The 13,889-nt window shown below is 35.5% G+C and overlaps 1 protein-coding gene across 1 annotated transcript in view; it reads left to right on the top strand.

Annotated features, from left to right (window-relative positions):
* The window catches only part of Agmo (alkylglycerol monooxygenase), a 321,568-nt gene that overhangs the window by 12,706 nt on the left and 294,973 nt on the right, over positions 1-13,889 (top strand). Inside the window, exon 3 of the mRNA XM_069996158.1 lies at positions 767-918. Within this exon, the coding sequence (XP_069852259.1) occupies positions 767-918 (152 nt within the window). The remainder of the gene's footprint in view (positions 1-766; positions 919-13,889) is intronic.

Raw genomic sequence — 13,889 nt, forward strand, 5'->3', positions numbered from 1 at the left:
TAGAACAGGTGGTAAAGCATGGCCTAGTGTCTACGTTTCAAAAACAATTGCTTATTTTCAGTAGATTTATATAACTTATTTCTAGAATAGTAATTTCCTAAATAGAAGAAGCTCTAGTTTATGTCTTACATGAAATTTTGAAATGCTATGAGAATCCAATACAAGATCATAAGTACAGAAGCAAAATAACACTGCAGATATATGTGTGAGAAAAGAGTGAGGGAAGAGGGAGAAGAAGGATAAACAATAGAACTGAGGGTAGCTGAGGGTAAAATTTGGGGGATAAACACACTTAAAATCAACAAGCAATTTTCATGGCCCTTAATAATCCACCAAAAATATTTTCTGTTTTTACACATCTTTTAGAAACAGTCTCTACTCCATCCTTTATTACAAATTACAAATGAAAATTTCGGAAAATTAGATGTAGTTTTCATCAGGTTTATTTTGTATGGTCTCCCTGAATAGCATTGTAAATGATATTTAAAAATAGTACTTTTTCATTTTTTTATGCTTTGCAACAGAGAATGGAAACAACTGGTCCCCAGATGCCCAAGAAACAAAAGGAGAAATCTAAAGAATCTGATACTATAGAGAGTGAGTTTGAAAATGCATGGAAGATCAGGAAGAAACAACCTAGAATCACAAAGGAACTTAATTTTCCCATACAGATATATTTATTCTAAAATGTTACCTAATGCATTTCAGCTGAATGATGCATTTCCAGATTGTGTTATATCCATTACTTGTGAATTTCATTTTCCAGTCTATTCTTCAGGAGCATTGAAATGACCAGTTACATATACATCTGGGAGAACTACAGGCTCTTCAATTTACCCTGGGATTCATCCTGGACTTGGTATTTAACCTTCCTAAGCGTTGACTTTGGCTACTACTGGTTCCATCGCATGGCCCATGGTAAGTTGTAAATGAGATTCTTGGTAATTTGTGAAATGTCCTTGGTACATGGAAGGTATTCAGCAACGCTTATGGAATATATATAAAATTATAGTAGTATATTAGATAGTAAGTAAAGATAATGAAAGTTTACTTTTGAAATTTACGTGGGGCAGTCTGAGCTATTCTTTTCCTACTTTTTTTTGAATTTCATTTTATTGTAAAAATACTGTACAGAGGGGTTACAGTTACATGAGTAAGGTAGTAAGTACAATCGTTGAACTTTGTTACCACCTCCCTCATTTTTCTCCTACTATTCCTATTTTCATATACCAAATTATTACATTTTCCTTAGGATAATGGTCTAACTAGAAAAGTTGAGAAAGCAATAGCTCTTGCATTACTTTCTGATGGGTTGCCTTCTGTTATTATCATGACATGCTTTGTAGTGACTACAGACAATTGCACACACCATTGAACTTCCTGTCACAATTATCAGGGGTTATTCGGAAGAACTCTGTAAAAGCTCGCAATTCTAGGTAATGTGTGCTGTCATAAGAAGCTTGGTTCAGTTTCTTGGCAGAACTTCCTTATTACAAATGAAAATGCAATCAGCTAGTCACAGACCAAAATGTACTTCTGTATTACCATAGTTTTGTAAAATTTTCTTTTCATAAGAACCCCTCTTAAAGCACTGATTCACTGTACTTGCTTTTTGAGATTCTTAGCTGCACTTTCCAAAGAAATGTTTTGCTATGGAATGGGGAATGGAAAGGCAGGAAACAGGTCTGGGTGTGAACTTCTGTGGGGATAAGTGTGGGTTAAGAATGACTTTTGAGCTAAGGGAGCCAAGTGGTCTCTGAGGAGACATAAGGCAAGCCAAAGTGGTTCTGAAGGGAAGTGAGGGAAAGCACTAATTCTGAGAAACTCCTGAAGAGCAGAACTGGGGATTTCAGTGGGTGTTTAGGTTGAGTGGGTGGGGAGAAAGGAAGGAAGAAAAAGAGACCTGGATTAATAATACAAACGAGAAGGGACATGGAAAGAAGAGAGCTAAGAACAGGGAGAATGACCGAGTTTTAAGTGTGGGAATCCATTATGTCAAGTAAACGCCTGGAAATACAGAAGAAACAGGGGGATCAAGATCCAGTGTTATATATAACTAAGCCTAAAATGTGACATTATTTTTTGTTAAGCATGTCAAACATGTTCATTTAATCAATGTATGACTGTAACTACAAATGGAGGAAAAATATAAGCTAACTTATGGTTGAATAAAATAAACACTAGTAAATAGGTACTTGAAAGAGAGAGTAGGGTCAAGACAAAGAGGCAGACAAATGAAGAGAGGAAGGGAAGGAGAATGCCCTCATGAAATCCAGTGCATAACCTAAGAAATTAAGAAAATTAAGAGTAGGAGTGGCCTTGGGTTGGATTGGAGAGAATGATGAAAGGGGTAAATCAAGATGCATTGTGTTCATAAACTGTCTTGTTGAATGACTTCTTTTTGTAATGACTCAAAGGCAACTTTTAAAAAGTTGTTTATTTAGTGTAGAATAATGTTTTTTAATAATAATGAGTCAACTTCTAATATTATATTATTGTAGTATCATTTGCAATATAGATCATATACCCAAATCAGATGTGATTAAAAATATTTAAGAATGATCTACATAGTAAACTATTTATGTTTTATTATAAAACAGTGGTTTCATCCATAAAATAAATTTACTGGAAATCTTTCTCCTATCAGGGCACAAAATGGATACTGCAGACTTGGCATTGTATTATTTAATGTCAGGAAATTTCTAACATCACACACCCCTGTAAAGATGTGTTCATTTGGGAAATCTGCACATTTGCTTAATCTTTGAAAGCCCATTATAACAGGAAACAAAGAACCAACAAAATATTACCAAATATAAAACCTTTAAAATATGTTGGTTGTAAGTGCTCTTAGTTAAGGAAGAGCAATAAAATAAAATAACATTAAAAATGTGGAATCAAGGCTATTCAAAGTATGCTTCCCATTAGAAAATCTTGAACAGAATCCAGTAGAGGAGGCAGACATTAAAAAACTTGAAAACCTTCTGGAAAAACACTCACAACCTTCAGGCTATGGAGTCTAATCATGAGTTCAAAGGCTTTTGACTTATAATGGAAAGCTAGTAGGAAAAAAATAAATTATGTAGTTAAACGTGTCAACCTCCAAAGTGATAGTTGATTTTAAAAGTTTTACACTGCAAATAATAATGAAAAACATTGAAACAGATTTTCAGGAATCTAGGAATATACAGAGATAGAAGGGAATCTTCCAATATCAAATTTTGTGGGCCTGTGGGATTGTCAAATCCAAACTGAATAATTGGTAAGATTTGATGAACTGAAAAAAATCTCAATATTTCCAAAATATAAATGCCGTCTTTAGATTCAAACCGAAAATGAAGCATGTTTTCAGCTTAATATATGACTTTCTTGCTACTCCTTTAAACAAAATGCTGTGGCAAAAAAATTGATTTTTTGTTAACATGATCAATGCCACGAGTTTTAAACAATATATTCCATACCTGAAACTTTCTTTTCACACAAGGTAGTTTTTTTCCTATCTTTTCCCTTTTAATTCGCTTAAATTTTACAAAGGTGTTTCATTTTAATATTTGCCTAAATACTTACACTGTACGTAGATTATATCAGTGCCCTGACTATGACTCTTTCTTCAATCATTTCCTTACATCCTCTCCTTCCTCCGTTTTTTTCAGCATGCTTTATTATGCTACTTCATGCAGCTACATAATAGTTTTTTGGAAAATGAATGGGACTGAGAACATCATGTTAACCAGGCAAGCCAAGCTCAGAAAGGCAATTGTTGCAAGTTTTTGCTCATGTATGACATTTAGATCTAAGTGAAATTTAGTTATAAAAATAAACAAGATTGTTTTGAGGGGAGGTGGCAACTAATAGGTGGGAGGAAGATAGAAGGGGATGGAAGGTAGTTATTTCTTTAGGAACAGAAATCACTGCTGCTTTGCTGTTGTTTGTGTTGTGGTCATTAGTTCATACTGCCCACATGCAGCATTTTCTTCCATTTATGGGACAGTCTTGTATTAGTGGAAAAGTCCTTATTCTCAAAACTCTGAAGATTTCACCTCTATATGTGAAAAACAGGGATATTAGAAGCTATATTTATTTTGGTATTTCAATGTTGTTTTTTTCTCTTGACTGAAGCAAGCTCACCAATTATTGAGAGCTAACACAAAATGAGAATAGCACTGTATTTCCAAAGAAAGAAATCCAATTGGTAAGATTAAATAAGTCTTAAGGTAAAAGTAGTTTTGTTATTATAATTGTTTGCTTTTAGAGACAGGTTCTTGGTGTGTAGCTCCAACCTAGCCTGAAACTGCTGGTTTTTCTGCATCTACCTCCTAAGTGTGTGATTGCAGATATCTTCCAGCCAAAAGTAGCGTTTTGAATACTTTCATTAGGTGATAATGTGTTATTTTCTGTTTGTACTTGATACTAGCTGTTACATTAATTTTTCTATTGAGATCACAAATTATCTGACATAAATAACTGGGAAAAGATTTATTCTGGCTCACTGTTTCAGAAGTGTCAGCCTCCATTAGCTGTTTCCATTAGTGAAGGCCTGGGCTGAGGCAGGGCGTCAGGGTTGGGGGAGCAGCTGGGGGAGGAGGCAGGACACAGTCTATGGGAGTAGTGCAGCCACACAGGCATTCAAGGCAGGCTTTCCCATTAGTTAATCCTGTCTGGAAACGACTTTACAATCACACCAACAAGCATTTCTAAATCCAGTCATACTGATCATCAAGCGTAACTATCACAGAGCTGCTAAAGATCTGTGATAAAATATATAATCAACATACAAGTGAAATATATAGGTGTACAGATATGCTAAGTATATTAGTGAATAAGTTAATGTGTGTGTGTGTGTGTGTGTGTGTGTGTGTGTGAGTGTGTGTGTGTGTGTGTGTGTGTGTGCTGGTCCTGAGGCTTGAGCTCAGGGTCTGGGTGCTGTCCCTGAGCTTTTGAAATTTTTATTTATTTATTTTTTGTTCAAGGTTAGCACTCTATTACTTCAGCCACAAACTCTACTTTCAGTTTTTTTGGCAGTTAATTGAAGATGTGAATCTCATGGATTTTCCTGTCTGGGCTGGCTTTGGACCACAATCATCAGACCTCAGCCCCCTGTGTAGCTAGAATTACAGATGTGAGCCAACAGCACTCAGCCAAGTTTTGATTTTTGAAGGAACATTTCAAAAACGAATAATTACTACCGGAGGGCAACAAGAATATGGCTTTCTGGGTGTTAGTTATCTATCCTCTCTTATTTGGGGTGGTAGGCACATGGATGAATCTGAAAAAAAATCATTGAATTACTTATGCATGTAAAATCTATTCCTTTTATCTACATATGCTTCCACAAAAAGTTAAATTAGTAATGTAATAGTAAGATTTTAATGTGTAAAGTCAGACTGATAAAGTAGTAAGCAACTTTAGCAATAGGAATCAAGGTGTTTTGTTTTATGACTATAAGCAGACACAAATGATCTTACCTACCTAAGTTCCTACCTAAATCATTTCCACACTCAAAGATGGGTGGAGGGGGCATCAGAACAGTACAGTTACTGACTGATTGGTTCTGGTTTGCAAATCTATCCAATTTCCTTCCTTGTGTCATCAGAGCTAGGCTTGGCAGACATCTCTCTTTTGCCAGATGGCTAGATGTTAAAGTTTGCTAATTCAAAGGGAAGGAGAGAGGAGAGGCTAACATATGAAGAGACTTGGCTTCCAGTTCAGAGTTGTGTTTGCCTGGAACTTAACCGATTGGTATTAAGGAACCTGTGTATGTTACTTGACATAACTGACACTCTCCACCAAAAGTCTCTATCTTTCAGGGGGCCAGAGCATGAAACTGCATGGCCCATACAATCTGGAGCTATGCACCCCAGCAATTCCCTTAGTCACCAGCAGATTTCTGTCTCATGTCTGAGTCTCTGACTTGGTGGTAATGTGCAACATAAAGGTGGGCATAAGGGTCCTATAGATTTAGAGTACTTGCCTTCATCTGTCTCCTTTATCCTTTATTCTAAGGCAGAAATTGCCCTTCAGCTGTTACATCTATAGCCTTGGGATACTTTTTATAGGGAACTAAGTTTTACTAGTGAATAGTCCTTTATATTAACATTTCTTTATTCAAACTGAGAATGTGGTTTCTGTCTCCTGATTGCATACTACTGGATCAAGCAGCCATATCGTTCAATAAAATCAGAAGTTAGAAGCAGAGGGTAGCTTGGTGGTTCACAGCTGTAATCCTAGCTGCTCAAAAAGCTGAGACCTAGAGGATCACGGTTCAAAGCCAGCCTGGAATAATTGTGTGGCTCCATCTCTAATTAACTAGCAAAATGTGATACTGAAGGTATTGTTCAAGTGGCCTAGCTGTGAGCAAGCAAGCATGCCAAGAGAGCCTGAGGCCCACAGATCAAGCTTCACAACTGACACAAAGCAATCATAAATGAGAATTTACCCAATAAAACATTTTACTCTTACATTGATTATGCAGTTAGTTAATAAAGCAAATGGGGACCTTTGGCTGTAAAACATTTATAATAAGCAATCAGTGAGATTCTCCTAAGCTAATTATTTTGTGTGAGAAGTAAAGTGCTTAATTTATTTCGCATTAATTTCTATAACAGAAAAACCCAAAGTGATCATGTTTTGTGTAATTATTTACAGCATTTATTTTCCATAACTTCATTTTGGTGTGACAAAGTGAACCTCTGTATACCACATATGAAATTGTACTTCTCACATTTTTCCTGACTTTTAAAGGAGATCATTTTATATCATCAGCATTTTCATCATTTTCCAAACAAAGAAAATAAATGTATGCATTTCATGAGAACTTACTCTATTTTTGATGGGGCTAGACTGAAAAAAAAACAGATTGCTTACATTCTGTTGCATGGGTGCTTTTTTCTGTTGGAAAACAGAACATACCTATGATTACTTTTTGCAACTCTTGCTCATATATTAAGCATCAATCTTTACTTTAAAACACAAAATAATTATACTTTCATTGTGGCACTAAGAAGGAAGTCTACTTTGCATTTGCCTATTACTACCATTTTTCTTTCCCCTCCCACTTTCCCTCACCTTCTCTCAGCCCTTGCAGAAGTCATCATTCACATCTTGGACAGAGCACCTTGGATTCTCATCAATTTGTTTTCCAGGTTCTTGTCATTACTTCCCATGACACCAATGTTCACCATTTTCCTCTGAGTCCATCTCAATGACAGGGGCCATCCCATGATTAATGTTAAAAGGTTTCTCCCTAGATTCACTTAAATCATGTCTGCACCAAAGCATCAACATTATTTCCTCTCAAAGAACTCTATTCATGAAGTCTGCATCAAATGTACTTATCCTTACCATTGTCAATTGTTGCCACCCTTAAAATCGCAGCCTAAATTTCCTTTGGTATTTGTAGGCTTCATATGTAGCCAATGTACAGAAAGAACATTTGAAACAAGGATCATGGCTGTCATACCGGTGTTGCAAGTACAGATGCATTGCACTGATAGACAAAGAAGTCACAGGCTTGTTAATAAATAATAAAGGTGCCAGGAATCTCTAACAGCCTATGTTTAAACATTTATTAAAATTGAGAAACATTTTCAGAAAAAAATGGAAATTTAAGGTAGTACGCCTAAGATTTTAGGAATTTAGAAAATGCTGCGAAATTGGAGACCAAACTGCATTTGGAAGCAGAGGCAAGAGTAATATCAATCTTCATACTGGTGACTTATGTTTGTAATCCTACCTACTCTGGAGACTGAGATCTGAGGATCACAGTTTGAACTAACCTGGGCAGGTAGGACAGTTCATGAGACTTTTACCTCAATAAATGATGAAAAAGCCAGAAGTTGGCTCAAGTGTTAGGTGCTAGCTAGCCTTGAGCAAAAAAAAAATGCTTAGGGAAGGCATCCAGGCTCTGAATTCAAGTTCCAGGACTGTCATAAGAAGATAATAACAAAAAGAGTACAAAGCCAGGAAGACTTGAGCACAGGCATATTGAGCTACAAAAAATCAAATCAAGTGGAACTCAATCCTCTTTTCTTTATTAAACAACTGTAATTGTGACTGGACCTGAAATTACACTGTGAGAATAACAACAGTTAGATGTTCTAAGACAGCCCACGATTCCCAGAGTAATTACCAACTAATGAGAAACCTTGTTTTACTGTTACCAACTACACTCAGATATCCATTCACTTATGCATTTTATTTTCTGTAAATATTTAAGATCACCTTTCTTATAAAGACTCTATAGTTCGCTCCTGAGATAGCATACTGACAGAGACACTCACTGATTGCTTCACTATTGATCCGAGATAGCAACAATGAATAACAAGGATGATGGAGGATAGATGAATGTGACGAGTGAGTTCTAAAATTGGTAAATTTGTCTTTATTGGCTTTCATTCTTCTTGTTTCTGAATATTCTGGAGTACTGAGCATAATGACATTCTGTTCAAAAATTGTATTCCTGAAATGATGTGCTAGTGATAGAGTCATCAGTAAGTAAGATGAAAATGAGCACCACTGCCAATCAGTGGAGACTTGACAGGGTAATGTCAAATGCTCAGAGTGTAGAGCCAGGTTGCCACATGTGAACATTTGAGTCCTTGCTAGCTAATATCTGGGAAAAGTTAGATGACAACCTTAGTTTCTTATCTATAAAATGGAAGAGATTTTTATAAAGCTAAAGGATTAAAACTTGAGAAAGTGACTGATACATAGTTAATACTGTCTCAATATTATTATTGAATGAATGATATCATATTGCTATAGTTAGCTTTGGTTTTTGCATTAATAGAACAGAAAAACCATATAGAGTAAGTTTTCAGCCATCCAGCCAAATTTATGTAAGCAGCTCCTATGTATTGGAAAGACTTCTAATTCCTTCCAATGCTGCAATGAACAAATAAATGGAGAACAAATAAATGGGAGAAGGATCTGTGTATTGTTAGTACAGTTAGTTATGTTAGTATGCAGTGTAATGAAATGCTCATGGGAAGGTGTGTTACTGGAGTAGGTGGGTGATACATTCCAGCTGCTAATGACTCAGTTGGACCTCAGGGACTTGATTTCATTCTAGTAGAAGCTAAAAGTAGGTAAAGAGAGCAGTATAGGCAAATAATAAGGGAAAAGCTTCCTAAATAGAAGAACCTATGGACACAGAGTTCTCAAGAAGAGCATATACTCAGTACACTTGAGAAACACCAAGGAACTGCATGCGTTGGACATCAGTGGGTAACCAGAGGAAAGAAATTAAAGGAGATAAGGAATATGTAAACTATTATTGATAAAATCAATAAGTTCATTATCAGATAGACTATCTACCTTGTAGCTTACCTATTTTAAGTTTAACATGAAGCTATTGGAGGACTATCTAAAAAGGGATGGCATTTGTTGATTTAAAAATATTTATCATGGTCTAGGAAGGTGGCTCAGTGATAGAGCGCTTGCCTTGCATGCTTGAGGCCCTGGGTTCCATTCCTCAACACCTCATAAGCAGAGAAAAAAAAGCCGGAAGTGGCGCTGTGGCTCAAGTGGTAGAGTGCTAGCCTTGAGCTGAAGAGCTGAGGGACAGCGCCCAGGACGAGTTCAGGCCCCACGACCAGACCCCCAAAAACCCAAACAAACAAACAAACAAACAAACAAATATTTATCAAAAATGTATTGTACCTTCAATTGTATAAAAACATGGTACTCTCAACACTCAGTCTCATGAAGTTTGTGTGGGGTAATCATAATAAATACAGCAGGTAATAGAAACAGAGAATGCCAAATGTAGCAAAAGTGTTGACATTTTATGTAGAATAATCCAGAATGCTTCTCTGATAAGCTTTGAGTAATGTTCTCAAATTTGCAATTTGAGCACGAGATCTGAAAGTTTCTGAAAGAATGTATGATTCTGGGGACAGAAAGGCCCAGCCAGGAGGAGCAAAAAGTACAAAATTTGAAACACAAGATGTTCATTGGAGGAAATGGCTGATCATTGTGCCTAGAATCAGAAAACAGAATAAAACTACACAAGACAAAGGGTGTGGAGTAGAATTAGGTATAGTTGTAGAATGAGGTACAGTGAGGACATATTGTAAGAATGATAAATTATTGCCAAAACATTAGCTATCATTCAGAGTTGAGAAAATGTGGTATGATCTAGGTTTTAAAAGTTAACTGTGACTCAGTGGATTTGAAAATGTTGAACCCATTTGCTGTAAAAATCAGATCTTCCAATACAACTTCATACACAGAATTTCAGAAAATAACACTTTTCCTACCTGTGCGTTGCACCCAATTTTTTTTACTCTACTATAGTAGTTTATTTCAATTAAAATATCTCTCCAACACAGTAAATCAATACCATTATAGAAATATATTTGAAACCTGAATTACTTGTAGAACTGATTTTGAAATTCTCTCATGAATATTTTTAGAAGTCTTCCTAAACTGATATTCAGTTCATTATCCTCTTCTTAGAGGAATCTCACATCTAGACCAATGTACTGTACTAGGCCATATGGCTACATGCTTCTTTCCAAAAGTGAAGAAATGTATATACATGTATATTTATATATATGCATACACACATATACATATATATATATATATATATATATATATATACATGAAAACATATATTGCTCAAGTGGCCCAGCTATGAGCAAGCCAGCCAAGAGAGTAAGAGTCCTTCAGAACAAGCCACACAACTGGCACAAAATATTCATAAAAAGGGTGAAAAATGCAGCAGTGGACCTCACTGGACCATGATGAAAGTGAACTATACAACTCATGGGTGGAGATGGGAAGGAGTGACTTGGAGAAAGTGAAGTAATAGAAGACATTGCCCAAAATAATATGTACTCGTTACCTAGAAAGCAATTGCAATTCCATTGTATAACATCTTTATAACAACAATAATGTAAATTACAAATCATAATGAGTTTCCTCTCATACATATGCATATATATGAATTATTTTTTCAATCAAGTAATATTAGACAGTAAGTAATGCATTATGAAGTAAGATATGCACTAAAATTACAATCTGGAAATTTATTTCCTTAAAACAATAATTGTGTTGAATAACATTGGAATTTTGTGGTTCATATTCTAATGTACAGAGCTCTATCTTAGGTCATGGTGCTAAGAGCAAAGATGATCTGTTTGTGAAACTGACCAGAATCTGGATATGTTTAGGAGCTCTTCCCATAGGATTTGTTAATATTTAAGATATATATTGTAAAAGAATGGGAAATTTACAAATGAAATGCCTCCAAGTTCAACCTGAGTAAATTGGGCAGCGTGGAATTCTGGTTACTGATCAGTTTGAGGGATGGGAAGGGAGCTGGAGACTGGTGTGTTAATATCCTCTGTTACAGAGAAAAAGATCAAATCATTAATTATAATGCCACAACACTAACAAGTTTTCAGATTTATTTTCAATCCAACTTTGATGGGTCTGAATATGTGATTTGTGAAGGAAAGACTCTCTTACCCACTATAGAGAAGTTCTTGAACAGATTACTGTCATGGAGAATGCACTAATGGCTTTGTGGAGTTGGCCATCCCTAAGAATTTGTCCTTTATTTTATTGCAACTTCACAAGATGTTAGTTTTCCTCTCTTCCTTATTTAGACACATTTGCTGAGATTGGTTGTCTTGGTAGTGTTAAGGAAATGTACTACTTTAAATTAAGAAAAATGAAATCTAAATCCTTTTGTAGAATTTGTCTTATAAATCTGGGAAGTAGACATGAGATTAAAATAACTCTAAAGTTTGACCTTGCCAAGGTCTCTCTATTTGACTTCTTAACTTGGCTTATAAATGGTCACTATCCTCCTGTGTCTTCATATGGTTTCTATCTGTGTGTGTCTGTATGTCAATACTCTGTTTAATAAGATCCCTGGTCTTATTAGACTAGGACCTACCCTAATCATCACATGTCAACTTACCTCTTATGGGACAATAAGTCTAAATACAGTCTCTTAGGACCCAAATGTATGAATTTTTAGGCGATAAACCACTTAACAGTAACCTGTCTGATTGGTGAAACACTATTTCTCTCAAAGACAAATAAATCTCCAGTATTAACTTCAATGTGTAATTCCCCTATGCTGAAGGTACTATGAGGAGAGTTGCAAGAGAATTAACTGAGAATATTTATTCAAAATGGGAATCCTATTTTTCTAATTCCAAAGTATTTTTAAAGAAAAAAGGACTAGTGCACAAAATGTAGAAAGTGAAAGGTGTATCTAAGTTCCCCACTAAATATTCTCTATTTGATGGTATGTCATCTCTACTTGATGGTAAAAGTATGAGCCAGATGTCTGCATTTCATTCACAGCCCTACTATATTTGGGATGTTTAATACTGACCAAGAGATGCATTTTCTATTCAGAAAAGGCAGCTAAACATAATATAATCTTAACAAGTTTATTGTGAGACTTAAATTTGTTTCAAAGGAGAAAACAGAGAGGAATTGGGTGTATAAAAAGTAAAAAGTAAATACATATTCTTAAGATGTCTGTTATCTATTTATGTAATGTATCATATGCAATAAAATATAACTTCATAAAATTGCTATTTTAAATGACAGTTGAAAACCTGAGTAAAGAAGCAGATTTTTTTCATTTTTTTTATTGTGAAAATACTGAACAGAGGGGTTACAATTACATGGGCAAGATAATGAGTACATTTCTTATCAAGCATTGTAGCCTCCTCGTTTGTTTCCCCTTCCCATCCCTTCCTATCCTCCCCCACCCCCCACCCAATTCTCCCTGCCCCCCCACCAAAGTTGTAAAGTTCATTTTCGACATAACAACTTGTACTTCTCATTGTTGCAATGGGTCAAACTGTATCCCTATTTAAACGACTTGTTTTTCCCCTTCCCCTCCACAAATTATACCAACATCAAATACAGTGAAAGCACGTGTTATACTGTGGGGGAGGGACAATACAAAGCAACAAAGAAATAATCTTATAAATGCATTAGAAACAATCGCATGAAAGAAAAAAAAAACATTTGAATACACATCTTAGGGTTCATTGCCCTAACATGAACTTATCTGACCTTTTCTACTTGACTCAGACATATACTAGATATTGCAAATAAGGGAAACCATGGGATCTATGTTTCTTTGGGCTTGGGTTACTTCACTTAATTTTTTCCAAGCCTTTCCATTTCCTAACAAATGGAGCAATATCATTCTTTCTGATGGAGGCATAGAATTCCATTGTGTATATATACCACATTTTCTTGATCCATTCATCTACTGAGGGGCATCTGGGTTGGTTCCATATCTCAACTATAGTAAATAATGCTGCAATAAACATAGTTGTGCTGGTAGCTTTAGTGTGGTCTTGTTTGTGATCATTTGGGTAAATGCCCAAAAGTGGGATTGCTGGATCATAGGGGAGCTCTATGTGGAGTCTTTTGAGGAACCTCCATACTACTTTCCAAAGTGGTTGAACAAGTTTACACTCCCACCAAAAATGCAGTAAGGAGCCCTTCTGTCAACATCCCCTCCAGCATCTGTTGTTATTAGGGTTCTTGATTTTTGCCATTCCAACTGAGGTGAGGTGGTATCTTAATGTTGTTTTGATTTGCATTTCTTTTATGGCTAGGGAGGTTGAGCATTTCTTCATGTGTCTATTGGCCATCCTTCTTTCCTAATGAGTACATTTCTTATACAAATTCTTATTTCTAGCTGAAGATGATAATACTTCATGAAGAATCTTTTAGGGATGCACTATAGAAGTTTTTTAATATATGTATATATTGTATAATAAAAACTAGGAGATCACTGAGATTTTTATTTATCAAAGTTAATAACTTCATATTTGTCTTTATTATGGTTCATTCATAGCAAAATTAATATTTCAAATTACACCACAGGTATTTAGACAGCA

Source organism: Dipodomys merriami, unplaced genomic scaffold (assembly GCF_024711535.1).
Source record: "Dipodomys merriami isolate MVZ:Mamm:240054 unplaced genomic scaffold, mDipMer1.0.p SCAF_5, whole genome shotgun sequence".
In the NCBI taxonomy this organism is placed as follows: Eukaryota; Metazoa; Chordata; class Mammalia; order Rodentia; family Heteromyidae; genus Dipodomys; species Dipodomys merriami.